General features: G+C 66.6%; 3 protein-coding genes across 5 annotated transcripts; 2 read left to right on the top strand and 1 right to left on the bottom strand.

Moving 5' to 3' along the window:
- Nucleotides 1-3,030: 3,030 nt before the first annotated feature.
- LSM7 (LSM7 homolog, U6 small nuclear RNA and mRNA degradation associated) lies at nucleotides 3,031-4,306 on the bottom strand. The gene is made up of 4 exons (XM_040990313.1): nucleotides 4,275-4,306; nucleotides 4,099-4,189; nucleotides 3,381-3,452; nucleotides 3,031-3,220 (listed from the first exon to the last, which is right to left on the bottom strand). Exons 1-4 carry the CDS (start codon nucleotides 4,278-4,280, stop codon nucleotides 3,078-3,080), a joined length of 312 nt encoding a protein of 103 aa, XP_040846247.1. The 5' UTR covers nucleotides 4,281-4,306; the 3' UTR covers nucleotides 3,031-3,077.
- Nucleotides 4,307-4,408: 102 nt separating this feature from the next.
- SPPL2B (signal peptide peptidase like 2B) lies at nucleotides 4,409-14,230 on the top strand. Of its 3 annotated transcripts, none has more exons than XM_040990526.1 (15): nucleotides 4,409-4,468; nucleotides 6,834-6,953; nucleotides 7,250-7,432; nucleotides 7,726-7,815; nucleotides 7,933-8,072; nucleotides 8,478-8,617; nucleotides 9,350-9,446; nucleotides 9,529-9,645; nucleotides 10,502-10,583; nucleotides 10,867-10,941; nucleotides 11,051-11,113; nucleotides 11,190-11,289; nucleotides 11,543-11,620; nucleotides 11,903-12,063; nucleotides 12,950-14,230. In XM_040990526.1, the coding sequence occupies exons 1-15, from the start codon at nucleotides 4,418-4,420 to the stop codon at nucleotides 13,208-13,210; spliced, it is 1,758 nt and encodes a 585-aa protein (XP_040846460.1). In that variant the 5' UTR covers nucleotides 4,409-4,417; the 3' UTR covers nucleotides 13,211-14,230. The 3 variants fall into 3 exon arrangements, with proteins under 3 accessions (XP_040846460.1, XP_040846459.1, XP_040846458.1); XM_040990525.1 differs by having other exon boundaries at nucleotides 8,475-8,617; XM_040990524.1 differs by lacking the exon at nucleotides 4,409-4,468 and having other exon boundaries at nucleotides 5,401-6,953; nucleotides 8,475-8,617.
- A 4,000-nt stretch (nucleotides 14,231-18,230) lies between these two features.
- On the top strand, nucleotides 18,231-26,406 carry TMPRSS9 (transmembrane serine protease 9). The gene is made up of 18 exons (XM_040990204.1): nucleotides 18,231-18,363; nucleotides 19,200-19,327; nucleotides 19,412-19,479; nucleotides 19,772-19,947; nucleotides 20,221-20,262; nucleotides 20,900-21,013; nucleotides 21,377-21,548; nucleotides 21,967-22,241; nucleotides 22,687-22,823; nucleotides 23,198-23,525; nucleotides 23,863-24,034; nucleotides 24,168-24,439; nucleotides 24,528-24,664; nucleotides 24,752-25,076; nucleotides 25,379-25,550; nucleotides 25,669-25,934; nucleotides 26,023-26,159; nucleotides 26,245-26,406. Exons 1-18 carry the CDS (start codon nucleotides 18,231-18,233, stop codon nucleotides 26,404-26,406), a joined length of 3,216 nt encoding a protein of 1,071 aa, XP_040846138.1.
- The last annotated feature ends 17 nt before the right edge of the window (nucleotides 26,407-26,423 follow it).

Below are 26,423 nucleotides of genomic sequence, written 5' to 3'. Positions count from 1 at the left end.
GGCTAAGTGGAGTGGGGCTAGGCTGCTGCCCCCAGGCGTCTACCCAGCCCGCCCCTACCCTTGCCTACTTCTGTCCCAAGGCTTGACTGAGGTCCACTGATGTTTAGGAGGTGCCCTGTGGATGCTGCCCCAGCAGTGGCCTGCCCAGGGACGGGCACTTTGGTCCTGGGAGGGTGGGAGGAGGCCCCCACAATCTTGATTTCCGCCTGGCCTGATGGGCCTGCTTCTACAGCGGGTTCCTAGCCGCCCTGGGGGTATGTGTGGCTGCCAGCAGGGAGAGTGACTCTGGCCTGGCCACCAGCTGCTGGTGACCTTGAGCTGTCCCTGGCCCCCCCACCCTGCTCCTGTGGGTGAGTACCTCCCAGAAGGCTGCCCTTCAGCAGGGAGAGTATGTGTGTGGGCAGGGGTGGGGGTGTTGCCGCTAGAGGTTACAGCCTGCCAGGCTGGCACCTGGTTGCCAAGGTTACGACCACCTGGGCTGGGACGTTGCCATAGAGACGGGCCACCTTGGAGGAGAGGCCGTGGGAGGGGCGGGGAGGTGGCTGCCCTTTCAGAGGGCATTGGGGGTACGGGTGCAGTGGGGCTGGGCTCTCCCCAGCTGGAGTGGTTGCCACTGCTAAGATGGGGACCCCCTCCAACACCTCTGGCCTGGCAGAGGGGGTTCCAGGCTGGATGTCTTGACAAAAGCCAAGGACCATTGGGCTGGTCAGCATGGACAGAGCTCCTGCACCCCCCTCTACCCAGGTCACGTGCCATGTGGGGTGTTTATTGTGGAATGGAATGGGGTGACAATATGGTAACCCCCAACTGCAGCCTGGGCCCCCGTGTTAGACAGTGGGGTTCCAGTACAGCAGCGTGTCAGTCACCCAGGACACCCCAATCCTGCCTTGCAGGATTTGAGCCCCGGGTCCTCTGTAACCTTGGGCCTTTGCACCCACGGGGGAGACCTGCAGATGGGGGGCCCAGGCCCCGTGGGGAGCTGCCCGGCCCACCGGGGCTCCGGCCAGCTTTCCTGCCATCTCCCTTGTGCGTGGGGAAGCTGGCGGCCGATTCCCATGGGGCTCGTTGGCTTTGGGCCAGGTGTGCCTCACTGCAGGATGGAACCTCCTCCGGCCCCCAGGTCAATCCTGAAGGCATCAATGGGACGTGGAGTGAGAAGACGGGGTGGGGAGACCCCAGCATTTAGGGGGGTATAGCTGGGGAGGCATGAGGTAGCAATGTGGACATTGTCAGGTACGAATCGACAGGGCGTGGGAGAGGGTCGGCATGTGTGGGCACCTACCTCCCACCCCTGTGCCACACTGTACTGCCACCGGCTCCTGCCCCCTTGTGGGCACAGACAGCCTCCTGGTCAGTGCTGCACACCTGGTGGCCCAGGGCCGTCACTCTGGACACATCCTGACCCCTGCTGGCTGTGGCTGGCACATGCGGGGCTGGGGAGCTGACCTGGTCCTGCACATCCTGTCACCAGGGGCCAGCTGCAGGGGCTGGGGTACGGCCTCCCCGAGTTGGCTTGAATGGGAGCAGACCTGAGACAGGAGGGCAGCCTCCTCTCGGGTCCCTTCCCTGGTCCAGGTTTCTGCACCCTGATGGGGTGTGTGGGAGGAGGTGGCGGCCCTGGCTGAGGCCTGCAGGGTGCCAGGCCCTCTCTGGCCTGGGTTCATGTCCCTGTGGCCTGCGGGTGGCGAGGATGACAGCCACCTGGGGGTGGGGCTGACCGGCAGCAAGGTTCTCAGTAATGGACCTGCAGTGGGGGTGCTGTCCAGGGTGTCTTGCTTGGGTACGGGGTCCTGCTGGGGTCTGTCTGCCTCTCCCAGTCCGTGTGGACTTCCCGTGACACCTCTCAGAGCGGGCGCTCCGTGGACAGCAGCCAAGGGCTCAGGCCAGCACGTGGAAGTCATGTGCTGTGACCGCGGGCATGTGCACAGAACTGAGTCTTATCCCAAAGGCTGTAGCCTTGTCCCAGCCGGAGGGCAGAGGCCTGCGCTGACCTGGGCAGGGAGCTGGAAGGATGCAGCCAGGACAGGGTCTGGAGGCCGTGGTGGGCTGCCTGGTGGGGGATTAGCAGTGTTGCCATGGCTGCTGCTGTCCCTGCCCCCAGTCTCCCGCCCAACCTCCCCACCCCCCAACATCTTTTTCTGGTTCCAGTTCTCTGGCTCCTTCTAAAATATTAAAACTCACAATGGAATATTAAAAGCAAATATGAAATATTAAAACCTCTCCTCCCATCCCCAACCCCTGGACCTGGTTTCCCCTGTGGGGCCGGATCAGAACCTTGGGTGCACACACTGGGTTCATCTGAGAACGGTCCCTGGCTCCATGCTGTCCCCAGCCCTGGGCAACCCGGGTTCCTTGGCCAGCCTCTGCCCCTCACCATGGGGCCAAGCCTTCCCACAGCAAGGAGTCATTCATGTCTGGGGCTGGAGGGACCCGGTGGCCAGCACAGGTGCTGCTAGCAGGGGTCCAGCTGTGCAGAACCCCTTCCGGCATGCTCCCCACTATTTCCCCGGGGTCAGGGGTCTACCCCGGGCAGCCCTGTGCCTTTCCGGGAGACAGAGCCCCCTGTCCTAATCCTGAGGAGCAACTGACGCAGGAAGCCCAGTCAGCAGCGTGAGGCTCTGACGGTGAGCCGAGACTCCCAGGGCCAGGACCTTAGCAGGTCTCTGTGCTAAGCCCAGCAAAGCTCTGGAAGCCTGTGGCTTCGGTTTCTCCAGGGGCCGGTGGCCTCTCACATGGCCAGACCCTACCCCTCTGCCCAAGAGCCAGGGTGGCCCTCCAGTCCCCACCTGCCCTGTCCCAGGAGCCAGGGTGGCCCTCCAGCCCCCCGCCCACCCTGTGGGCTCATCCAGCCGGAGATGAGCCGGGGCGGTCCTTTTGCCCCCACGTACCCTGTCCCGGGATCCGGGGATGAGCCAGGGTGGCCCTCCAGCCCCCGCCCACCCTGTCCTCCAGCAGCACCCTATCGGGGAAGGTGTCCCAGGAGTCCTCAGCAGGTGTCGCAGACTGACAAAGTGAGAGCCAGGCCAGGCGGCGGGGCTGTGGGTTTACTGGGAGGCTGGGGCGGGCAGTGGGGCGGACTAGGTGTCCTGCTGCTGGACGAAGGGATTGGGGATGGCCTCCATGCCGTCCTGCGGACAGATGAGCACCACCGAGGTGCCCCGGCACACTACCAGGCCCAGCTGCCGTGTGTCCTCCGTTAGCTTGTACTGGTCATCCGGATCTGATGGGGCGAGAGGGGGTGGAGGCTGAGGCAGTGCTGGACGCCCCCCCACCGCATCCCCGCATGCCTCCCCTCACTGTGGTCGCTGCCCATCAGCTCCACCTTCTCGAGGAGAGCAGTGCCGGTCCACATGGGGCAGGGTGGGATGGGTGCAGCTCACCTCGCATGTGCTCAATGGTGCCGTCCAGCACCAGGTTCAGCAGCGGGTCGAAGCCCTTCAGGACCCCGCTGGCTGTGGGCACAGGGTTGGAAAGAGGGATCAGCAACCAGTCCCCGCTGGGGGCAGCCTGCCTGGGGACCCACGGGCACCCTCCTTGAGCTGGGGGCACCCTGCCTGGGGACCCATGGGCACCCTGACTCGCTTGCACAGCATGCACCCCACCTATGGACCCACAGGCACCCTGACCCCATGCACAGCGGGCACCCCGCCTGTGGACCCACGGGCACCCTGACCCCCATGCACAGTGTGCACCCTGCCTGTGGACCCATGGGCACCCTGACCCCATGCACAGCGGGCACCCCGCCTGTGGACCCACGGGCACCCTGACCCCCACGCACAGTGTAAACCCCACCTGTGGACCCACGGGCACCCTGACCCCCATGCACAGTGTGCACCCTGCCTGAGCTGGGGACCCCGCCTGGGGTGTGTGGGCGCCCGGATTCCCAGCGTGGAGACTGCGTTCCCTCCTGGACAGCACCCTAACTCGGGGCGCCCCTGTCGTGTGGCCACGCACCCTGCCCCGCAGCGCCCGGGAGTGGGGTGCTAGGCAGGGCGGCCGGCCCGGGGCCTGCTCAGGGGTCGCCCCGCGTTCGCCCGCGTTCTCCCCGGGACCCCGCTGCCCCGAGCCCCGTTGCCCTCGCGGTCCGCGGCGGCTCACCCTCGCGGCCCCCCTGGAACTTCACGCGGATGGTCTTATCGATGTATTTGGACAAGTCCAAGATGCTCTCCTTCTTCTTCTTCTCCTTGTCCTGCGGGGAGAGCCGCGAGCATGAGGAAGCCGGGCCGCCCCCCTCGTGCGCCCCAATTCGGCCCGCCGCGCGCGCGTGCGCTCACCGCCATCTTCCCGCGTCGCACCGCGCTGCGCCTGCGCGCGCCTGGCCGCTCCCCGTCACCCGCCCGTCAGCCGCCGGCGGCGCGCAGGCGCAGCGCGGCGCCCCGGGAAACATCTCGCGCCGGCGGCGGTTGGACCGGCCGACATGGCGGCGCTGGCGCGGCTCGCGGTGGCCGCGCTGCTCTGGGCGGCCCAGGTGAGGCTGCACCGGGCCGGACAACCTGCTCCCCGCGCCCACGGCCCCCCGGACCCGCCCTTAGGAGCAGCGGGACAGAGGGGGCGCTGTCCCGGGGAGACCCCCCGTCCCTCGCGTCCCCCCGGCGTCCTCGTCCCCCGCCGCCTGTCCCAGGGTGTCCTCCCCAGTCCTGGGGCCCCGGGCAGAGTGGACATGGAGCTCCTGGACACCCCAGGCTTGTGGGCCGGGGGGCGCGGCCCTAGGGGACGCCCGTGACCTTGGCTGGAGGCGGGTGGCCGGGGAGCGCCTTGAATGGGGTCATGGCTGGCCAGGGTCCGCCGGCCCAGGCTGCCCCTGCATACCCGCTCTTCCTCCTGGCCCGAGGGGGTTGGCAACGTAGACGGGGTCCCCTTTTGCAGCCTACCACCATCCTCCCCAGCTGCGGTTGTCAAACGGGCACTGCCCCGTCCCATGGGGCATCCCAGCGTGGACAAGGGGGTGGGGTTGAGAGAGCTCCGGAAGCCAGCTGGCAGTGACCTGGGGGGCCATGGGAGAGGTTGGGGTGCTGCAGGCTGGCCAGGGCTAGCAGGGAAGAACCCAGGGCCCTGGGGCTGGAGTACTGGGAGGGGACCCTCAGCTGGCCGATGGCCCTTATCCTGGGCACGGGGTGCGGTGCCCGGCAAATCGGAACCCTGATCCCACAGCTGTCCCATGCCCGTGCTGCCACCCGCAGCTGTCGTACTTTATTTTGTTTTATAAGGACTTGATTTTATTTGGAAGGTAGATTTATATAGAGGAGACACATCTCCCACCCACTCCCCAAGTGGCCGCATCGGCCAGAGCTGAGCCGATCCGAAGCTAGGACCCAGGAGCCTCTTCCGGGTCTCCCACGCAGGTGCAGGATCCCAAGGCTTTGGGCCATCCTCCACTGCTTTCCCAGGCCACAGGCAGGGAGCTGGATGGGACACGAACTGGTGCCCACATGGGATCCCAGGAGCGGAGTGGGAAGATGTCCATTTCCCACCCGTGGAGCCCCTGAGGCTGGGCTGGCAGACAGCTGCCCTTGCCCCCCACCCCTGCCCCTCTGAGGGAGCCCTAAGTACTGGCCCAGCAGGAGGAGACGCTCGGGTTCCAATAAAGCTGTATTGATAAGCAGGAGGGCTGGTCTGGCGACAGATCCCTGGTCTCTGCAGGAGGGACCTGAACGAGAACTACTCAGCCTTGGGGACTTCCTCCAGTCCTCTGTCCCCGCAAAGCACTGGGGCCCGGGGCCCTGTGAGCCCCCCTGGCTTCCCTGTCACTCCCAGGGCCGTGAATAAAGCCAGCCCTCTTCCCACCAGGGCGGTGCCAGAGCTGCTGGGCCCTGTCACCTGGGTGCGAGGCAGGTCCACGTGTGTGGGCTGAGGCGTCTCATGTGTGGGTGTGGGTTTGTGTCATGTGGACTGAGGTGGCTCACGTGTGTGTCATGTGGGCTGAGGCAGTTCACGTGTGTGTCATGTGGGCTGAGGCAGTTCACGTGTGTGTGTAGGTTGAGGTGGTTCACGTGTGTGTTGTGGGCTGAGGCGGTTCACGTGTGTGTGTATGGGTATATGACATGGAGTGAGCCAGCTCTTGTTGGAGTTGTATATGTGTCTTATGGAGCCCAGGTCATGATCCTGAGTGGTCTGCGTGCCCCGTGCAGCCACAGGTGGGCCTGCAGATGTCAGGTCTGGTACTGTCCCCGCTGGGGTGTCTGCCACAGGTGTCGGGTTCCCAGGTGTCCTGGGTGAAATCCTGCTTGGGGTCACAGCAGGGTCTGTGTCCGAGTTCAGGTGTGGCTTTGGGGAGTGTGAGGCCTTCAAAGTAGGTGCCCACTGGCCTCTGGCCCACGCGTGGCTGCCGTGAGGTATACATGGCTTCCTGAGGCGCAGAGCTCATCCTGGGGCCCGTGGCGGGGATCAGGCAGCTGTGGGTGTAGGGTGCAGGGGGCCTGCTACCTGGTGCTCAGGGTCGCCTGCTGGGTCCCCACGGGCCCTGCTGCAAGCGGGACAGGGGCCATGCTGTCCTGCTGGCTGCGCCTCGGGACTTTACCTTGGCTGGCCTCGGGTGCGGCTGCCAGGGTGACACTCTAGCCCCTTGTGGGCCCACTTTCTGTCCCGCCATCTCGGGGCACCTGAGAGGGCCTCACCCCAACCTCGGGTGTCCTCTCAGGCTGTGGACAGGTCTCCGACCACTGTGTCCGCATTAGTACCTGAGGTCTCACGTGAGAGTGTGTCCCTGGCGGGGTACCCAGTGGCTCCTCAGCGTCCTTCTCCTTGCTGGATCCCTGACCCCAGGACAGGTTTAGGCCCCGATGGCTTGGGGTGTACGCCCGTGGCACAGCGTGTGCCCGTCCGTTTGCGTGCAGGTGGCCGGGGAGTACGGGATGGTGCGCGTGGTGTCGGAGACAGAGGTGCTGCAGGGCAAGGATTACTGCGTCCTCTACAATCCGCAGTGGGCACCGCTGCCCCATGACCTCAGCAAGGCGGTGAGTACGCCCGGCCCTGACGGCCCCAACTCCATGTGGTGTATTCACTTCCTCTTTATGCAAATGAGGACACGTGTGCCTGTGTGTGTGTGTGTGCAAGGCCTGCTGTGCGCACACGTGTGCTGGCGAGGTGTGCCCCATTTGTGTGTAGTTGTGTGTGTGTGTGCGTGTACTCGACACTTCCTCTGCTCGTGGTATCGGGGTGCCCCCTCCAGCCCCGCAGCCTGGGCCCCCCAGATGGGTGGGGTGTTGGCTGGGGCACCCACAGGACTCACGCAGGGCGCGTCCTCCCGCAGTCCCTCCTGCGGCTGCACGACTGGACCAGCTCGCTGCTCTGCTCGCCTGCAGACCTGCCAGCTGATGGCTTCAGCAACCAGCTCGCCCTGGTGGCCCGCGGGAACTGCACCTTCTATGAGAAAGTGAGGCTGGCCCAGGGCAGCGGGGCGCAAGGCCTGCTCATCGTGAGCCGGGAGAAGCTGGTGCGGACCCGTGGGCACATGGTGGGGGGGGGGTCTGAGCAGCTGGGTGGGCCAAAGTGGCCCTGGGTGAGAGCTGTGGGCTCTTGGAGCTGGTCCTGGTGCGGCCTGCCCTGCAGCGGGGTGAGGAACCAGTGCCGAGCCCCCTGCCCCATGGGCATTGGTTGCACCTTGTGCAGAGCGGGTGGCCTGGCAGGTGAGGGCACTGTGTGCCTGCCAGCCTGCTCTGAGTGGGGGCACTGCGTGCCTGCTGGCCTGTACTGGATGGGGAACCTGACTCACCTCTCCTGTCCCAGGTGCCCCCTGGTGGCAACAAGACACAATACGAAGAGATTGGCATCCCCGTGGCCCTGCTCAGTCACAGGGACGTGCTGGACATTTTCCGGGTACGCTGGGAGGGGGCTCTCCCAGGGGTGCTGTGGCAGGTGGTGGGCAGGGTGGGGGAGATGGGCCTTTCCCGTCAGGCCTTGTGGCCCCGTGGTAGCTCTGCCTCTTCTCCGCAGCGCTTTGGGCACGCCGCGAGGGCGGCGCTCTACGCCCCCAAGGAGCCCGTGCTGGACTACAACCTGGTCATCATCTTCATCATGGCTGTAGGCACCGTTGCCCTCGGGGGCTACTGGGCAGGGAGTCGGGACGTGAAGAGGTCAGAGCGCTCTGCTGTGTCTGTGTCTGTGTGTCTGTGCGTATGTATGTTTGTATGTGTGTCTGTGCGTGTGTGTGTGTGTGTGCGTGCGCTCGCGTACGTGCGAGGTGGGTAGGGTTCCCGCCCAAGGGCTGCCCCCCAGTCATGGAAGGTCCACAGAGGTCCCCTGGAGCCCTTGCCCACGTGCCCTCCCTCAGGGCTGTGGGGGCATGCTGTGGGGAGAGCTGCTGGGTGGCCTGGCCTGGGCACGGTGGCACCCGCACAGCTGGCCCCTAGAGTTCCCCACAGTCGCTGGCCACCCCGAAGGCACGAGCATGAGCCCTGCCAGGGACAAGTGTATACCTGGCCTCGTGCCCCCCGTGGGGCCCTCCCCGTGGACTCCCCACTTGTGTCGGCTCCCAGAAGGTATCTGAAGCAGAAGCGTGATGAGGGGCTGGACAAGCAGGAGGACACGGTGGTGGACGTGACGCCAGTCATGATCTGCGTGTTCGTGGTCACGTGCTGCACCATGCTGGTGCTGCTCTACTACTTCTACGACCAGCTGGGTGCGTGCAGGGGCGGGGTGCGCGCGGGGGGACAGGGTCCAACCAGGAGGTGCATGCGGGGACAGGTGCATGCAGGGGCCGGGGTGCCGACCAGCTGGCTGTGTGCAGGGGCCGGGTGCACGCAGAGGTACAGGGGGCCAACCAGGAGGTGCATGCGGGGACAGGTGCATGCAGGGGCCGGGGTGCCAACCAGCTGGGTGCAAGTGGGGCAGGGTGTGTGGGGGGGCCAGAGTGCCAACTAGGGGTGCCGACCAGCTGGGTGCGTGCAGGGGCGGGGTGTGCGCGGGGGGACAGGGGGCCAACCAGGGGGTGCATGTGGGGACAGGTGCATGCAGGGGCCGGAGTGCTGACCAGCTAGGCGCAAGTGGGGCGGGGTGTGTGCAGGGGGACCGGGGGCCAACCAGGGTGTGCATGCGAGGACAGGTGTATGCAGGGGCTGGGGTGCTGACCAGCTGGGTGCGTGCAGGGGCGGGGTGCGCATGGGGCGACAGGGGGCCAGCCAGGGGGTGCATGCGGGGACAGGTGCATGCAGGGGCTGGGGTGCTGACCAGCTGGGTGCAAGTGGGGCGGGGTATGTGTGGGGGCCGGAGTGCCGACTAAGGGTGCCAACCAGCTGGGTGCGTGCTGGGGCTGGGGTGCTGACTGGTGGGGCAGGGTGGGGGTGCTCTCTTAGGGGGCTGGCTGGGCAGGCTGCAGCCCTGCCTGCCCCCCAGCGCGGCTTCCCCCCTGCAGTGTACGTCGTCATTGGCATCTTCTGCCTGGCCTCCTCCACTGGGCTCTACAGCTGCCTGGCACCCCTCGTGCGGAGGCTGCCCTGCTGCACGTGCAGGTGGGGTCCCCCAGCCCGGCCTCCCAGCCAGCACCCCACACCTGTGAATGGGGAGGTGGTGGCTGATGGTGGGCCCCCACAGGGTCCCCGACAACAGCCTCCCATACCTGCGCAAGCGCCCGCAGGCCCGCATGCTGCTACTGGCCGCGTTCTGTGTGTCCGTCAGCGTGGTGTGGGGCATCTTCCGCAACGAGGACCAGTGAGTGCCCCCTCCCCCACATGTCCTTGCCTGCTTCCGGCAGGGCTGCTGTGTCCTGGGTTCACCCTGAGCCACCACTCACCTGTTGTCATGTGAGCCGCGATGGCAATCCCCCGGCCTCGACAGCCTGGGAGCGCTGTCTGGCCTGTAGTCCCCACCCCGCCCCCGTGGGTCGACACCTGATCCTGGCCCACTGCAGTCACGGGCAGCGGTGCCTCCAACCAGCCTCCCCCTTGGGCCGACATGCCTGGCGCCATGGCAGAGGACACCCCGGGCCCTGCCCGCTCCCTGCTGCTATCACCCGCACCATCTGGGGCTTCTCCCATGGTGGCCAAGTGCCCTCAGCTGCCTCGACAGGTTTGGCCGGCAGAGAAATGTGTGGAAACATCTGAGCCCTCCGGGTCCGTGGCGGAATGGGCTGTGGCCGTGGGGCGTGCCGGGGGCTGCCCCAGGGACCCGCGTGACCAGGAGAGCCATCGTTGGAAGCCCTGCCTGTCTGTGCTTGGTTCCCTTGGAACCAGGCTGGGTTCAGGGTCCATTTCGTCAGTCTTAGGCAACAACTTGGGGTGCAGGAGAAGCTGGGTCCCTGCCCCACACCGGGGGACGGGGCGGGGACCATGCTGGTCTGTGCTATCTCAGCCCTGCACTGTCTTGTGAGGGACTTTTCCTGGACCTGGGGAGCTCACCCCTGCCCCCATGCCATTGGGGACCGTGCTGGGTGTGGCTTGGGCTCCCCTGACACTGTCCGTGAGGGGCTCACCCCTGCCCCCGACCCTACCCTACCTGTGTGCACCTTGTCCCTGGGGGTGGCTGAGTGTCTCCCAGCGCCTGCGCGTGATGCGGCCTCCCCTCCCAGGTGGGCCTGGGTGCTGCAGGACGCCCTGGGCATCGCCTTCTGCCTGTACATGCTGAGGACCATCCGCCTGCACACGTTCAAGGTGAGGCACCTGGACGCTGCCGGCCAGTGGCTGCCCCGCTCCTGGACCCCGGGCCCTGCCCAGTGCCTCCCAGGCCCCGCCCCTGGCACCCCAGGACCTGCCCCCTTCCAGCTCCTCCAGGCCCCGCCCCTGGCCCCGCCCCTGGTACCCCAGGACCCTGGCCCCGCCCAGCTCCTCCAGGCCCCGCCCAGCTCCTCTGGCCCCGCCCCTGGTACCCCAGGACCCTGGCCCCGCCCAGCTCCTCAGGCCCCGCCCCTGACCCGCACTGCCGCCCTGCCCGCAGTCTTGCACGCTCCTGTTGCTCGTGCTCTTCCTCTACGACGTCTTCTTTGTCTTCATCACACCCTTCCTGACCAAGGTGGGTGCTCACCACACGTGGTCCTGCCCCAAGCCCCACCCCACAGCCCTCATCCCCCCTGCCCTGCGTGCGCACCCGTCCCCATGCCCCGATGTCGTCTTGTATGCAGAGTGGGAACAGCATTATGGTAGAAGTGGCTACGGGACCCACAGACTCAGCCACCCACGAGAAGGTGTGTATCCTGGCTGGGCGGGCGGGGGTGGCGGCGGCAGGGGGAGGCTCAGGAACTTGGCCTGCTGTCCCCACAGCTGCCCATGGTCCTGAAGGTGCCCCGGCTGAACTCCTCGCCGCTGGCCTTGTGTGACCGGCCCTTCTCTCTCCTGGGTTTCGGAGACATCCTGGTGCCAGGTGCGGGGGCTGTGCGGTGTCGCGCAGAGCAGTCACTCAGGCAGAGCCCCGGGCCCGCCCTCTGAGGTCAGGGTTGTGGTCAGAGCCACGGGTGGAGGGGCCGCTGCCTGGGCACTGTCAGGGTCACGCCTTGCAGGCCGCTGCTGGTCCTGCCTTCACCCCAGGTGCCTTGCTGTGTGGCTGGCAGGACCAGATGTGGGCTCTGTTGACCGCGCCCAGTGCCAGCAGTGCCTGCCTGCCTGTCTCCCCGTAGGGCTGCTGGTCGCTTACTGTCACAGGTTCGACATCCAGGTGCAGTCGTCGCGCGTCTACTTTGTGGCATGCACCATCGGTGGGTCCCCACGCCATGCTTACCTGGGCCTTGTCTGTCGCCTTCTGTCACCAAAATCTCCCCCTGTTCCTGGAGCCTATGCCGTTGAGCAACCGTTTACAGAGATGCCCAGCCCTCCCCCAGGAGCCGGCTGTGGGGCACCTCACCCCACCCTGCATGCTCGCTCCCCCTCACCCTGCCCTGTGTGCCACTTCTCCTGCCCTGTGCCCGCTCTCCCAGCCCCTGCCCCCGTGTGCCCATTCTGCCCCATCAACCCTGCCCCAGAACGCCCTGTCTCTGCAGCCTACGGCGTGGGCCTTCTGGTGACGTTCGTGGCGCTGGCACTAATGCGGCGGGGCCAGCCCGCCCTGCTCTACCTCGTGCCCTGCACGCTGGGGACGAGCTGCGTCCTGGCGCTGTGGCGCCGCGAGCTGGGTGCCTTCTGGACTGGCAGCGGCTTTGCGGTGAATACCGGTTTGCTTTGACTGCCAGGGTGGGTCCCCAGGCCTGCAGGCTCCAGTTGCACCCTCTGTCACGCTGCCCCAGCTGGCATCCCTGTGGGGAGGGGCCCAGGATACCCCTGGCCAGGGGTGGGGGAGCTGGCCCAACCTGCCCTAGGGTGGCTCTTCGCAGTCTGTTCTGGGGTGATCACGAGCTCGGGCCACCTGGCCTCATAGGGACACAGCACCCCGCCACAGCTGGCTAGGGGCATTGACACTTGGTCTGGCCCTCACCCGATCCCCTCAAGGGGCAGAGCTTCCCGGGGTGGCACTCCCAGGCACTGGGGCCCTTGGGGTGTGGCAGCCAGAGGCCCCATGTCCTGGAGGTGCAGTCCATCAGCCATGGCCGCCACCACATCTGCTTCCAGGCCAGATGAGCTGACGTCGGTGTTGGGCGCCAAGGTTCCTGGGCCGCATGTGCCCAGCACCTGCCCGCCTCCGGGCCCACAGTGCCACCAGCGTGAGCACCGTGTTCTTTCTTCTGAAGGGCAGGATTATAGGGCTGGAGGGAAAGGCAGAGGTCTTCCATCTGCTGGCTCGCTCCCCCAATGGCAGGCCCTGGGTGGGGGCCAGGAGCTCCATCTGGGTCTCCCACATGAGCACTCAGGCTGTCCCCCGCTACCATCCCAGGCCATTAGCAGGGAGCTGAATCGGAAGTGGGACAGCCAGGATTCGAACTAGCCCCCTTCTGGAATGCTCTAGCCCAGCCACCTAATCCTACGGGTGGGAGACATTCCAGGCCGGAGCTGCCCACACAGGGGCTGGCCTTGGCTGCAGCCATGCAGCCATAGGGTCGGGCTATCTTTCTGCCTGTGTCCCTGGCTCACAGAGACTCTGCCCGCCCCTGCAGAAGGATCTACCTCAGACTCCATGGGCCCCCAGCCCCGCCGAGAGTCCCCAGCCACGCAAGGACCCGGATGGCCCCACCTCCCCTCTGCCTCCACGGGAAGACCCCGACGGCCTTGCCCTGCCCACCTCGCAGCCTGAGGAGCCTGGGGCAGGGAGCCCTGCCCAGGAGCCCGACTGTGCCCCCACCTGCAGCCCCAGCCCCTCCACAGCTGGGGACCAGGCGCCGACCAGCCCCACAGCCCTCTCCAGCACCTCGGCCTAGAGCGGCCGGCCACGCTGAGAAGGAGGAGTCCTGACACCCCAACCATCCCCTGGACCAAGACCTGCGCCGGGCCGCCCCCTCCCCACATGGTGCTCACGACCCTGGCCAGGTCCCAGGCTCCAGCTCCGCCGTTCCTGCCCCCTCCCCCTCCCCTGCAGCCGCTCCTGGCTCCTGCTGGGTCAAAGCCCCTGGCACAGCTGGCACAGCTGACTCCGCCAGGCCACCCTCTCCTGGCCCTTGGCACCAGGCCCCGGGGCTAGCTGCCTCCCTGAGGCACCTGCAAGCCAGAGCTGGAGGGGCTGTGGAGCTGATCCCCTTCAGCTAGCTGCACTGCTGGACCCAGGGCTGGGAGGCCCAAGGGTGCCAGCTGCCTCCCTTGGTTGGGGAGGGTTGCAGACAAAGCCAGGCTGAGCCCTGGGGCCTAGGAATGCCAGCCGCCACCCAGGTTTAATAAAACCATCATGGCGAAAACTGGTGATGTAGGTTCCATCCACTCGGTCCTGCCTGCAGTGTGGAGGGACCCCGGCCCCGCCTTCACCCCACACCTGCCATCCGCATGGCTTGTCCTTGCTGCCTGCCGCCCTGCTGCCCCACCCGCAGGCTGCGTGGCCCTGGCCACGGCCCAGGAGTTCCTGGGTGCCTGGCGGGCATCGACCCCTCTACCTCACTGGCAGCCCTCGGGGCCCAGGAGACGGAAACTGCAGTGGAGCTGACAGGTGCAGCAGTCCCCTCCGTCATTCACGGCTGCCAAGGTCAAGGTGAGAGACATTTCCATACACCCCCCTGTCCGTCTACGTGGGCTGCTCACCAGGAAACAGCAGCCCCAGACACCTGGAAGAACTGTCCTGTCCTCCAGCCCCAGGCGGCCGCCCCGTGGATGCCAGGATGAGAGACTGCGCCTTAATCCAAGCCATTTTCTACACCCGTGGGAGAGCAGGGGTTCCCGTGTAGGTGTGGGGACTTTGCCCCTCACCGGGCATTTGTATGTTTGCCTCTGTTAGATCTGACAATTAAACGCAGCTTTTCATATTCATGCCTGGGCGCCTGGGCTCCTGTGCTGGGGCGGGGGGGGGGTCAGCCTGGCCTTCGGGGACCCCCACAGGGCCTGGGGGGTGTCACCCCAGCCTGCGTGGGACCCCCTCAAGGTCCAGGAGGCAGGGGGACCAGGACTGCAGGCTCCAGGCTAGCATTTGTGAGGGGTGAGGTCCTTGTGGGAGACCAGCAGCTGGCCCTGCCTGAGGTGAGCTCGCTCAGTGTGGGAGCCCATGAATGCATGTGGCACTGGCCACCCTGCCATGGCTGTGCCAGCCCCTACATCACCCCACGCTATGTACCCCTCCATGTTACTCCATGCCAGGTGCCATCCCCCCATGTCACCCCACACCATGTGGCCTTCATGTCACCCCGTGCCATGTGCCACCCCTCCATGTCACTCCACACCAGGTGCCAGGCTTCCCAGGGAACCAGGGGCCCATCAGGTGTGTCTCCCACACAGGCTCTGTGCTGGGGCCTCAGCCTGCTGACCAAGGACAGGTCTGGGGGGCCGCTTGGCAGCTCGCGGTTCACTCAGGTCATCACCTCCACTCGAGGGACTGGAGGGGGCTGCTCTCTGAGGAAAGGGCTGCCCCCAAGTCCTCTGCAAACGCCAGGTGACCTAAGCAGGAGGGCCAGCGCAGTGGACATCAGGCTCTCTAGGCCCTGGGGGGTCCCGCATAGCCGCTGGCCCGGGGCGCTGAGGTCCCTCCCCACGGCGCACGGGGCCTGCACCCAGCCGCAGCCGGGATGCGGGATTCAAAATCCATCACAGGAAAAGGCGGTTCTAGAAAGACCAGGCCCATCCCGCACGCACTGGGCAGACGAAGCCCCGCCCTCCTAGGGACGCCCCGCCCACGCAGGGTCGCCACGCCCACGCACGGGTCGCCACGCCCAGTCCCCGCCCCGTGTCCCCTCCCTCCCTGGATGGACTTCAGCTCCAGCGGGTCAGTGTGCTGGTGCTGCAGCCCCGTCCCCTGGAGCTCAGTGAGTCGGGGTCGCCCCGCGCCCTGCCCTTCGCCGGGAGCCGGAGCTGTGTGGGCAGAGGCGGGCAGTGTGGATGGAGGCAGGCAGTGTGGACCGAGGGAGGCAGTGTGGACCGAGGGAGGTGGGCAGTGTGGACAGAGGCGGGGAGTGTGGACAGAGGTGGATGGTGTAGATGGAGGCAGTGGGCAGTGTGGACTTACCACCACGGAAGCAGAGCTGGGGGTCCTGTGGCCCAGGTTCTCCTAGCCGACTGTGGGGAAGTAGGGGGCCTTGCCTGGAGCACAGGGGCCTGTGGAGGGAGGGAGTGGGCCCCCCCGGGTGTCTCCCTGGGGTTGGGGTGTGGGTGAGGTCCTGGGTGGGACACTGGACTCCCTCAGATGTGGGTGTGTGTCCTGTGGGTCAGTGAGTCTCACACCACAGCCGATCGGCCCCACTGGGTCGGGGGTGAGACTGTAGGGGTCATGCGTGGCCATGCCTGCTGCTGCCGGGTGCTGGGGTGTGACCACAGCCACCCCTGCCTGGCCCCCCTAGCTGGGGATTTGGGGGGGCAGCCAGCATCCTGGCCCAAGGCAGCGAAGGGGTCCCGCCAGGCCCTAGGTCCCAGGCTTTCCCGGGACATCGCCCACTCTCCCTCTGATGTGCCTGGTGGGTGAGGGTCCCTGAGATCAAAGGTGTGGGTGTAAGCCGGGCTGGGGGGCACTGGGGGTGCAGGCTCCGGGTCTTTTTTCAAATGTGGCTCCCCCTACCTGGCCCCATGCCAGGCTCCCAGGACTGTGGGATTGGGGTTATAAAGCGCCCCCCACCCCCAGAAGCCCCCTCACCCTGCCAGGACCCCTTGACTTTGTGGGTGTCCACGGATATGGGGTGGCAGGGCCCCACAGACGCAGTCATGTCCTCTTCCCACGAAGACCAAACAAAAAGTTCATAGAGCAAAGCCTGACGGCAGCCCGGGAACGGTTGGGTTTCTCTGGCCTTGTGGAGTGATGTGTTCCCTGGGGAGGGGGGCCTGGGAGAGAGAGAGGGAGAGAGAGAGAGAGAGAGAGAGAGAGAGGGAAGGAGAGAGAGGGAGGGAAAGAGAGAGAGAGGGAGAGAGAGAAGGAGGGAGACAGAGAGGGAAGGAGAGAGAGACAAAGGCAGAGAGAGGAAGGGAGAGGGAGAGACAGAGACAAAGGCAGAGAGGGAGAGAGAGATAAAGGCTGGCCTGGGCCTTGGTTCTGAGCCTCTTGCCCTGCAGGCCCCCTGCTTGGCAGCAGCCTGGTGGGCTGCTTTGAGGTCACTCGCCAGTCCTTTGTCCCTCTGGGGGTGCTGGGCAGCCCCCACCCCTGCCTTCCCTGCCAGGAGCGTGTGAGAATGAACCTGCCCCCACTGTGGGCTTCGTGGGCCCAAGCAGTGGGCATCTGCTCAGTGACCTGGGGGCCTGCATGGGTCAGGGGCAACCTCTCAGACCGCTCACTGCGCAGGCGTGCAAGGGTGGGCTCTGAGATTGCCAGGCTTGGGCCTGGTAGGCTTGGAGGAGACCCTGTGCAGTGCAGCCTGGTGTCCAGCGCGCCAGTCCCAGTGGGCGAGCAGGGGCAGAATCCTGTGACTGGTGGCACCTGGCTGGCAGGACTGGGGGCGGGTGGGGTGACCGGCCCCAGTGCTGCACAGTCAGCTCATTCCATCTCACGGCCGTCTGTGCATCAGCTCATCCCTTCTCGCACGACGTCCCCTCCCGCCCTGCACACCAGCAGCCTGCACCTGCTCCCGTGTGCACAGCCCTTCTGGCAGCGACGTGGGGGAGCTGGGGCCCCAGCAGAGGCGCCTGTGGGGTCGAGTCAGGGCACAGTGCTCTGGCACAGCCGCAGGGTCGTCTCGGGCCTCGGGCGTTCACTGATACGGCCCCTGGCCCTCACCTACCCCTGCAAGCGCCTGGTGGCAGCCACCCAGGTGTGTGGCGTGGCAGGTGGCTGCCAGTGCCGCCAGCATTCTTGGGTCATCTTGCTGACTCTTTTTTTTTTCCTCAACGGATTTCTGAGTGGGGAGCTGGGCCCCGATGCTGTGCTGGAGCAGGGCTGGGCTGTCCACCGTGTGGGCTGGGCCAGGGAAACCTGAGGAACAGGGCCTCTGGGAAGCGAGCGTGGCGATGACAGGCAGCCAGCACTGAGGGGAGGGGGTGTGTGTGTGTGTGAGGCCGTCAGCTTGGATCCTGAGCTCCGGGTACCGAGGCTGGGCTGGCATCCTTTGTTGGAATGGCCGCAGTGGCATTGCCTCAAGGAATGTTGGAGCTGGTCCAGCGGGCACCTTGGCCAGCCCACGGGGTCATGCGGGAGCAGGAAGGGGTGGGCGCCTACCTACGTGGCCCCTGCCTGTACCTGCTCTGGTTGGCTCACTCCCTGGCGGACCTCAATGACTTGGAGCTGGGCAGAGCCAAGGCAGAAGCTTTGGGTCTCCCATGCAGGTGCAGGACCCCAAGGCTTTGGGCCATCCTGGACTGCTTTCCCAGGTCACAAACAGGGAGCTGGATAGGAAGTGGAGCAGCTGGGACACTAACCGGCACCCACATGGGATCGCAGTGCAGCGGACAGTGGCTTTGCCCGCTGTGCCACAGTCCTGAGCCTCCATGTGGATGTCTCTAGTGTTGGGGACCAGGCTGGCCACTCCCATGCCGCTATCACACCAGCACTACCGGATAGCGGGTGGCCCAGGTCCCTTGGGCTCAGCTCAGGTGATGCTGGCTTTGAGCCTTCTCTATCATGGGTGGCATCCCGCGCGCGCCACCCCCCCCCCAGTCGTGACAGCCACACGCACATCCCCAGGTGTGGCCATGTGGAGAGCAGGGAGGAATCACTTCCCTGAGAGCCACGAGTAAGTGTGAGCAGTGTGGGGTGGCCGTGTCCCAGCTCTGGCTGGCACCTGCCCAGCCAGCAGCCACGCTCCGGCCACCTTCCACCGCGGCCCTCCCCTTACCTTGTTCCGTGTCCCTGCATGGCAGTCTCCAGGTCCTGCCCGTGTGACCCTCGCCATGGGGCTAGCCACCACGGCTCCCACCCGACCCAAGGAAGCCACGACCACCCCTGCTGCCGCCTGCAGCCGTGTGGCTGCCCCGGTGGCGCTGGCCACCTGCGTGGTCACACTTGCTCTGGGAGTGCTTCTGGGTAAGTGGTCGTGGGGTAGGTGGCTGGGCTTACAGGGGCAGGGGTGTCCACGGAGACAGAGACGCCGGACGCATGAAGTCCCAGTGGGTGTGGAGAGAGGCTGGGGCTGCTGGCCTGGGGCCTTGGAGGGGCAGGCACTGGGCCTGGGGGGTGCAGGGCCTGGATGGTGCTAGCCCAGCCGGTAAAGATGCCAGCTAAGATGCCTGTGTTCAAGTCGCCTTTAAAAAATAACCTCTTCCGGGTCTCCCACACGGGTGCAGGCTCCCAAGGCTTTGGGCTGTCCTCCACTGCTTTCCCAGGCCACAAGCAGGGAGCTGGATGGGAAGTGGAGCAGCCGGGACTCGAACCGGCACCTCCATGAGATCCCAGCACTGCAGGTAGAGGCTTAAGTTGCTGTGCCACTGCACCAGTCCCTGATAACATTTTAAAGGAAAAGTTTCTTGAAGTTTTAATTTAGATCATCTCATGGCCACCTGGTGTGTTTGAGTGAGGCCCCCCTGGTGGCCGTAGCTTCAATGCAATGGATGGTATGAACCAGTGTGTGTCTATGTGAGTCTGTGTGAGCCTGTGTGTGTCTGTCTCACCATCCACACACACCTGAGGGAGGCGTTGACAGGGTGCGTGAGAACCTGGGCTCCAGCCTGGGTGAGGAAGAGCCAGGGGCTGGTGGACGAGTACCTGTAGCATCCGGGAGTTTTTTACATGGGTCCCTGTTGGATACAGCCGTGGGGCCTTCAGTGGGGAGCTGGAGAGAGCAGATGGTACCCGCCCCCTGGGTGCAGGTGCAGCTGGCATGAGCCATGCGGGGACTCGCTCACTCTCTCTCCCTCCCACAGCCTTGCTCTCTGCTCAGGGCGTCCGCGTGGAGCACACGGCCGAGCTGCGTGGCCTGCGCTTCGCCAGCAGCCTGTGGCATGAGACCTCGGCCTATTCCCGGGCGCTCACGCCCGTGCTGCAGGCACTGGTAGGGGCAGACCCGTGGGGAGGCGCTCGGGGACCGTGGTCCGCGTGGGGGCCTCAGCATGTGCCCTGTGGCTCCCCGTCACAGTTTGTCAGCAGCTTTCGGAAGACAGAATTAGAGGAGAGCTGTGTGGGCTGCACCGTGCTGGGTTACGGGTAAGTGCCGCTTCCCGAGGAGGGGCCAAGGGGGTCTTGGGGAGCTTCTGGGATCTTCCGGAAGGCTCTGGTACAATCTAGAAGATTCTGTTAGATCGCAGAAGGTTTGAGAGATTGTATCTAGAATATTCTGGAAGGTTTGGTGTGTGTGTGGGGGGGATTCTGGGACTCTGGGAGATTCTAGAAGATTCTTGGCTGGGGCGGGGGTGGGGGGATTCTAGAGGATTCCAGAAGTTCTGGGAGAGTCCGGGAGATTCTGGCAGAGAGGTGTACCTCTTTCTCCTCCCCATAGGGATGGGAACTCGAGCGTCCTGGTCCACTTCCAGTTGCACTTCCTGCTGCGGGCACTCTGGCCACTGAGCCTGGGCCTGGAGGAGCAGCTTCTGCAGCGGGGCGTGCGGGCCCAGCTGCGGGAGCATGGCATCCCCCTGTCCCCCTACGGCACCATCTTATCGGCCGAGCTCACCGGTAAGCAGGGCTGGGCTAGGCTGGCAGCCTCCCTGGGTGCCCGTCAGCAGGGAGCTGACCCCACTGCTGTGTCTCACCAGGAGTTAGTGCTGGGTCTGGATCGCACCAGCTCAGGGCCTCGCCATGGGGAAGGATGGCTGTGTCCAGTGCCAGTGAGGCCTCATAGACACTGCCAGGCCATGGGCATCATGTCGGAGCTGGCTGCCCTGTGGGCTCCGGGCTCCGGATAGACCTAGCGGGGCCCAGTGACCACGGGTCTGTGTTTCCCCACAGGGCGCCCAGGGGGCGTGTGGACCGAGAACGACTTGAAGTCAGGTGTGTTGTTCACCCTCCCTGCCTGGAGGCTGGCCATCAGGGTCAGGGTCGCCCCTCAGGGAGATGGGGCTGCGGTCAGCAGGTGCTCATGGGTGGGGGGAGCCCCTGCCTGGGCGTGGCCCGGGATCCTGTCCCTTGGGTCCCTGGAGAGGCCGTCTGTGGGGTGGATTCCTAGGAGGAGAGCCGGGGAGCAAGGGCATAGCGGCTGGAGTGGGTTCAGCCATGGCCCTGACCCTGCTGCCCGCTCCCTGGCCCTGCTGTCCGCCTGTCCACCGGCCCACTTCCTGGCCACTGAGGGATCAGGGCGGGTGGACCGTGAGGCCGTGTCGATGCGCGTTGGCCGAGTGGTCGTCATCGTCCTAGGGCTGGGGGGTCGGTCAGCGGGAGAGGGGCCGGTGTCCCCCGAGAGCTGGACGGGCAGGGCAGGGGGCGGGGCCGAGCGGGTGGGCGTGGCCTGCAGCGGTGGGCGTGGTCCTGTCATGGCCCCGCCCCAGGGGAGCCGGGCCGTGGACACCTGGCTGCCCGGCGTGCGCTCCTCGTTCCTCTGTTGTTAACTGTGCGTTTTCCCTCGAGCGGCGGAGTGAGCGGCCGGAAGCCGTGCGCCCTCGGTCCTCACGGCCGCTCCGTCCGCCCGCAGGCCGCTGTCCCGGGAGCTCCTTCTCCTGCCGCAATAGCCAGTGCGTGGCCAAGGTGAACCCCGAGTGCGACGACCGCGTGGACTGCTCAGACGGCTCGGACGAGGCGCACTGTGGTCAGCTTGGGGGGCCCAGAGGGGCTGGCAGCTCAGAGAACCCGGGAGGGGCAGGCAGCTCGGGGGACGCCGGGTGTCCAGGCCGGCTCTGGGGGCATTGGAGGGGCTGGCAGCTTGGGGGACTCCACGTGGTGTCCAGGCCGGCTCGGGGGGCATTGGAGGGGCTGGCAGCTCGGGGGACGCCGGGTGTCCAGGCCGGCTCGGGGGCACCGGAGGGGCAGGCACCTTGGGGGTGCCAGGTTTCCAAGGCGGCTCGGGGGCATTGGAGGGGCAGGCAGCTCAGGGGACGCCGGGTTTCCAGGCTGGCTCGGGGGACCCTCACCCCCAGCCCCTCCAGCCCCTCCAGCCCCCCGTGTCTTGCAGAGTGTGGCCGGCGGCCAGCCTGGAGGACGGCCGGCCGCATCGTGGGTGGCGAGCAGGCGGCCCCGGGCGAGTTCCCCTGGCAGGTCAGCCTGCGCGAGAGCAAGGAGCACTTCTGTGGGGCTGCCGTGCTGGGCGCGCGCTGGCTGCTGTCCGCTGCCCACTGCTTCAACGAGTACGCTCCCCACCCTTGGGCCCCCGGCAGACACCCCACCCTCCTCCCTGGCTGGTTGTTCACTCAGAACGCATTCTTGTAAAAAAGTTACCTCACTGGACAGGCAGATCTTCCATCTCCTGGTTCACTCCCTAAATGGCCACAAAGGCCAGAGCTGAGCCTAAGCCTGGGGAGCAGGAGCTTCATCTGAGTATCCCCCGCGGGTGCAGGGACCCAGGAATGTGGGACACTGGTGTCCCCAGGGTCAGCTTGGCTCAAAGAGCCCCAAAGGGCCGGCAGGGGCAGCTGGTCAAGCTTCTGTCCTGGGGCCACTCCGATCCCTGGCGCAGCCCTGCTCGTGGCGGCTGGACAGTCACCCAGCTGCTCCGGGAAGGCTCTCTCTCCCCCAGGTCTCTGAGCCCCTCTCCCTGACCCGCAGGTTCCAGGACCCCCGTGAGTGGGTGGCGCATGCGGGCTGCACCTCGCTCAGCGGCTGGGAGCCCAGCACCGTGCGCGCCCGCGTGGCCCGCATCATCCGGCACCCTGGTTACAACCCGGACACGGCTGATTTTGACGTGGCCCTGCTGGAGCTGGCCCGGCCGCTGCCCCTGGGCCGCTATGTGCAGCCCGCATGCCTGCCGGCCGCCTCCCATGTCTTCCCGCCTGGCAGAAAATGCCTCATCTCCGGCTGGGGCTACCTGAAGGAGGACTTCTGTGAGCAGCTGCCCTGAGCCTGGAGTGGGATGGAAAGAGACAGAAAGAGAAAGATCTTCCCTCTGCTGGTTCACTCCCCACGTGGAGCCAGGAGCCTCCTCTGGGTCTCCCACATGCGGGTGCAGGCTCCCAAGGCTTTGAGCCTTCCTCCACTGCTTTCCCAGGCCACAGGCAGGGAGCTGGATGGGAAGTGGGGCAGCTGGGACTTGAACCCAGGCCCCTCAGGTTCCCCAGGGGCGGCAGGTTCTAGGTCTCTGGTAGAGCTGATGGGAACAGGGCTGAACCATGAGCTGGTTCTGAGATGGGGTGCTGGGAGTCTGGATTGGGGGTGATGGAACCCTTGCAGTTTAGATGGGCCAGTTTAGATGGGTTCAATGCAGTTCTGGGGAGAGCTGGGCTTTGGGGTGCCCAAGGTCCCCGCCCTCACGCTGCCAACGCCCTGCAGTGGTGAAGCCCGAGCTGCTGCAGAAGGCCGCGGTGGAGCTGCTGGACCAGGGTCTGTGCGCCGGCCTCTATGGCCCCGCGCTCACCGACCGCATGCTGTGTGCCGGCTACCTGGATGGCAAGGTCGACTCGTGTCAGGTGCGCCCCTGGCCAGGCACCCCATTGCTGCAGACACAGCAGGAGCCAAGCCTGGGGCTGCCCCTGGGTGCCTCCCACCCGCTCCTTGGACGTAGATGGCATGGTGTGATGGGCTGTGGCCGCAGGCCAGTCTGGGTAGGAGGCACTGCCACTGCCCTCCTGTGCCCATAGGGGAGGCTTCACCTGTGCGTCCTGCTGGGGCCCGGGGCTGCGCCTGGTGTGGGGGAACCTCATGTGACCCTGAGCAGACGCCCGCTTTTTGGGCCCCCCTCTGCTGGAGCTGTTCTGTCTGCTCCCCCCAGGGCTGGACCAGTGGGGGGGGATGCCATGGTGCAGGGCTCCCCCACCTGCCCTGAGGTGTGGCCCCTCCCCAGGGGGACTCGGGGGGCCCACTGGTGTGTGAGGAGCCCTCGGGCCGGTTCTTCCTGGCGGGCATCGTGAGCTGGGGCATAGGCTGTGCGGAGGCCCGGCGCCCGGGGGTCTATGCCCGCATCACCAGGCTACGTGACTGGATCATGGAGGTGATGACCTCGGGCAGCCTGCGCCCACCACCCAGCGCCCTCCAGAGCCCGACGGTGGACAGGCCCAGGCCAGCCCCCAGTGCAGCACCCCCAGGCCCAGTTGGCACCCCTAAGCCACCAGGTACCTTGCTGGCAGGCGGGTGTGCAGGGCTCAGATGGTTGAGCATGTCTGTTAGCAGGAGTGGAGGCGAGGGTGGGGGTGGGCGCCTGCGGCCGGCTCACTTCGCCACCTGCAGCAGGAGCTGGGGGCTCTGCCTGGGATGGGGGTGTGGAAATAGGGGCGTCAGGAGATGGTCCCCCTGCTGGGGCATTCCGTCGATGGCCATGGCCAGGGGTTCCATCCAGGACTCCCCAGGGGTGCAGGGGCTGGATGCGAAGTGGAACAGGTGGGACTTGAACCGATGCTTGCTGTGGGCTGCCAGCTCGCTGCAGGCAGGGGTCGTGTCCCAGGCAGGGCTAGTGAGGGTCTGGTGGTATTCTGGGTGTCAGAGCGGCTGCACGCCCTCGTCTCCTTGCAGCATGCGGGGCCAGGCCGGCCATGGAGAAGCCCACCCGCATCGTGGGTGGGCTGGTGGCGGCGCCCGGGGAGGTGCCCTGGCAGGCCAGCCTGAAGGAGGGCTCACGGCACTTCTGCGGTGCCACCGTGGTGGGCGACCGCTGGCTGCTGTCTGCAGCACACTGCTTCAACCAGTAAGCGCCCCCCGCCCAATCCTGCCCTACTGGGCGCCGCTGGCTGGGTGGGTACTGAGTGGGGGTGGGGGAGGTGGTTGGCTGTGTGCTTGGTGCAGGCGGGGTGGGGGGCGCTGAGGCGCATCTCTCGCAGCACCAGGGTGGAGCAGGTGCGCGCCCACCTGGGCTCGGCGTCCCTGCTGGGCGTGGGCGGCAGCCCCGTGAAGGTGGCACTGCGTCGCGTGGTGCCGCACCCCCAGTACGACCCGCGACTGCTGGACTTTGACCTGGCTCTGCTGGAGCTGGTGCGGCCCCTGGCCTTCAACCCGCACGTGCAGCCCGTGTGCCTGCCGCTGGCCATCCACGACTTCCCCGTGGGCCGCAAGTGCGTCATCTCGGGCTGGGGCAACACGCAGGAGGGCAACGGTGAGGCCCGCGCCGCCCGGCGGGTGCGCTCCTGCAATCTTGTGGGCGGTGGGGGGACCACCGGCGTGAGCTCAGGGTCACCCGGCAGCCAGCAAGCCGGACGCGCTCCAGCGCGCGTGGGTGGGCATCGTGGACCAGAAGACGTGCAGCGCACTCTATAATTTCTCCCTCACTGACCGCATGCTGTGCGCCGGCTTCCTGGAGGGTCGTGTGGACTCCTGCCAGGTGTGTGGGGGCAGCCTCCCCCCAGAACACACAGGGCTCCCCTCTCCTCTGCAGGGCCAGGGCACCCAGGGCTACCCTCTATTCCAGGGGGACTCAGGGGGTCCACTGGCCTGCGAGGAGACACCTGGTGTGTTCTATCTGGCCGGCATCGTGAGCTGGGGCATCGGCTGTGCGCAGGCCAAGAAGCCAGGCGTCTACACCCGCGTCACGCGGCTCAAGGGCTGGATCCTGGAGACCATGGTCTCCCCGCAGGCCACCCCCAGCCCCCCGACACCGGCCCCCAGCACCAGCCCACCCCGCGCTGAGGTCACCAGCCACCCTGTCCCAGCCACCACGACTGCTGGGAGCACCCCAGGCTGGGCGCAGACGCCCCCTCCAGGCCCCCCAAAGACCACGCACCCCCAGCTGCCAGGTGCGGCAGGAGGGGGTGACGTGGGCAAGGGTTCCCACCATGGGGCATCCCCAAGGCCTCTCCCGGGCTCAGAACCTGAGTCACGTTCTCACTGGAGACCCCAACTTGCCAGACAAGGGTGACCCCACCCACGGAGAGTCCCCTTCCCACCTTAGGAACTGTGGGAGGGCAGGTCACGGGACATGGACGGCTGACCCAGGGGTGCTGGCAGGACCCCCGCAGGGGCGAAGAGCCCCCTAATTAGGAAAGGCGGGGTTGGGGAGCCCCGGCGCCCTCCGACGCGCAGCCCGGCTCCCCCGCAGACTGCGGCCTGGCCCCGGCGGCCCCGCTGAGCAGGATCGTGGGCGGCAGCGCGGCGGGGCGCGGCGAATGGCCTTGGCAGGCGAGCCTGTGGCTGCGGCGCCGGGAGCACCGCTGCGGGGCCGTGCTGGTGGCTGACCGCTGGCTGCTGTCCGCTGCCCACTGCTTCGACGGGTCAGTTTTTTCCCAGTCCTGCCCTACCAAACCCACGGGGGAGTGTGCAACGCTCCGATGGGGTACACGGGTTCAGAGGCCACCAACCCCTCACAACCCACCCCATCTCCCCGCGCAGCTATGGGGACCCCAAGCAGTGGGCGGCATTCCTGGGCACCCCGTTCCTGGGCAGCGCTGAGGGCCAGTTGGGGCACGTGGCGCGCATCTACAAGCACCCCTTCTACAACCTTTACACGCTCGACTACGACGTGGCGCTGCTGGAGCTTGCCACGCCTGTGCGCCGCAGCCGCCTGGTGCGCCCCATCTGCCTGCCGGGGCCCGCGCCGGGAACCCCCGACGGTGCACGCTGCGTCATCACAGGATGGGGCTCGGTGCGCGAGGGAGGTAGGGGCGCGCCGGCGGAGTGTGGGGGAGCTGGGGGTGCCGGGCCTCGTCCCCGCCTGTGCCCCACCATCACCGCGTGTCCCTGCAGGCTCCATGGCGCGGCAGCTGCAGCAAGCGGCCGTGCGTGTCCTGAGCGAGCGCAGCTGCCGTCGCTTCTACCCGGTGCAGATCAGCAGCCGCATGCTGTGCGCCGGCAGCCCGCAGGGCGGTGTGGACAGCTGCTCGGTGAGTCCCCCGGGGGGTAGCCTCACCGAGGGGCACACACACCCTGGGTGCGGCTAGCCCCGGTTTCGCCTCTGCTTCCCTCCAGGGTGACGCCGGGGGTCCGCTGGCCTGCAGGGAGCCCTCTGGCCGGTGGGTGCTGACTGGGGTCACCAGCTGGGGCTATGGCTGTGGCCGACCGCACTTCCCTGGAGTCTACACCCGCGTGGCGGCTGTGAGGGGCTGGATCGGGCAGAACATCCAGGACTGAAGGCCGCGGGGTCCCCC

This window comes from Ochotona curzoniae, unplaced genomic scaffold (assembly GCF_017591425.1).
Source record: "Ochotona curzoniae isolate NIBS_2020 unplaced genomic scaffold, NIBS_Ocur_1.0 contig_605, whole genome shotgun sequence".
Taxonomy (NCBI): Eukaryota; Metazoa; Chordata; class Mammalia; order Lagomorpha; family Ochotonidae; genus Ochotona; species Ochotona curzoniae.
Note: the sequence above shows the minus strand (reverse complement) of the source record. Positions and strands in the feature narration are given on the sequence as shown.

Coding starts and splice junctions, on each gene's coding strand:
- LSM7 (XM_040990313.1), bottom strand. Junction 3,453..4,098: donor GTTCCAGGGGGGCCGCGAGG/GTGAGCCGCCGC, acceptor CTGTGCCCACAG/CCAGCGGGGTCCTGAAGGGC. Junction 3,221..3,380: donor CACCATTGAGCACATGCGAG/GTGAGCTGCACC, acceptor TCGCCCCATCAG/ATCCGGATGACCAGTACAAG.
- SPPL2B (XM_040990524.1), top strand. CDS start 6,780: ATGGCTTGGGGTGTACGCCCGTGGCACAGCGTGTGCCCGTCCGTTTGC. Junction 10,584..10,866: donor TCCGCCTGCACACGTTCAAG/GTGAGGCACCTG, acceptor CCCTGCCCGCAG/TCTTGCACGCTCCTGTTGCT. Junction 10,942..11,050: donor TCACACCCTTCCTGACCAAG/GTGGGTGCTCAC, acceptor TCTTGTATGCAG/AGTGGGAACAGCATTATGGT.
- TMPRSS9 (XM_040990204.1), top strand. CDS start 18,231: ATGGGGCTAGCCACCACGGCTCCCACCCGACCCAAGGAAGCCACGACC. Junction 24,440..24,527: donor CAACACGCAGGAGGGCAACG/GTGAGGCCCGCG, acceptor GTCACCCGGCAG/CCAGCAAGCCGGACGCGCTC. Junction 26,160..26,244: donor GCGGTGTGGACAGCTGCTCG/GTGAGTCCCCCG, acceptor GCTTCCCTCCAG/GGTGACGCCGGGGGTCCGCT.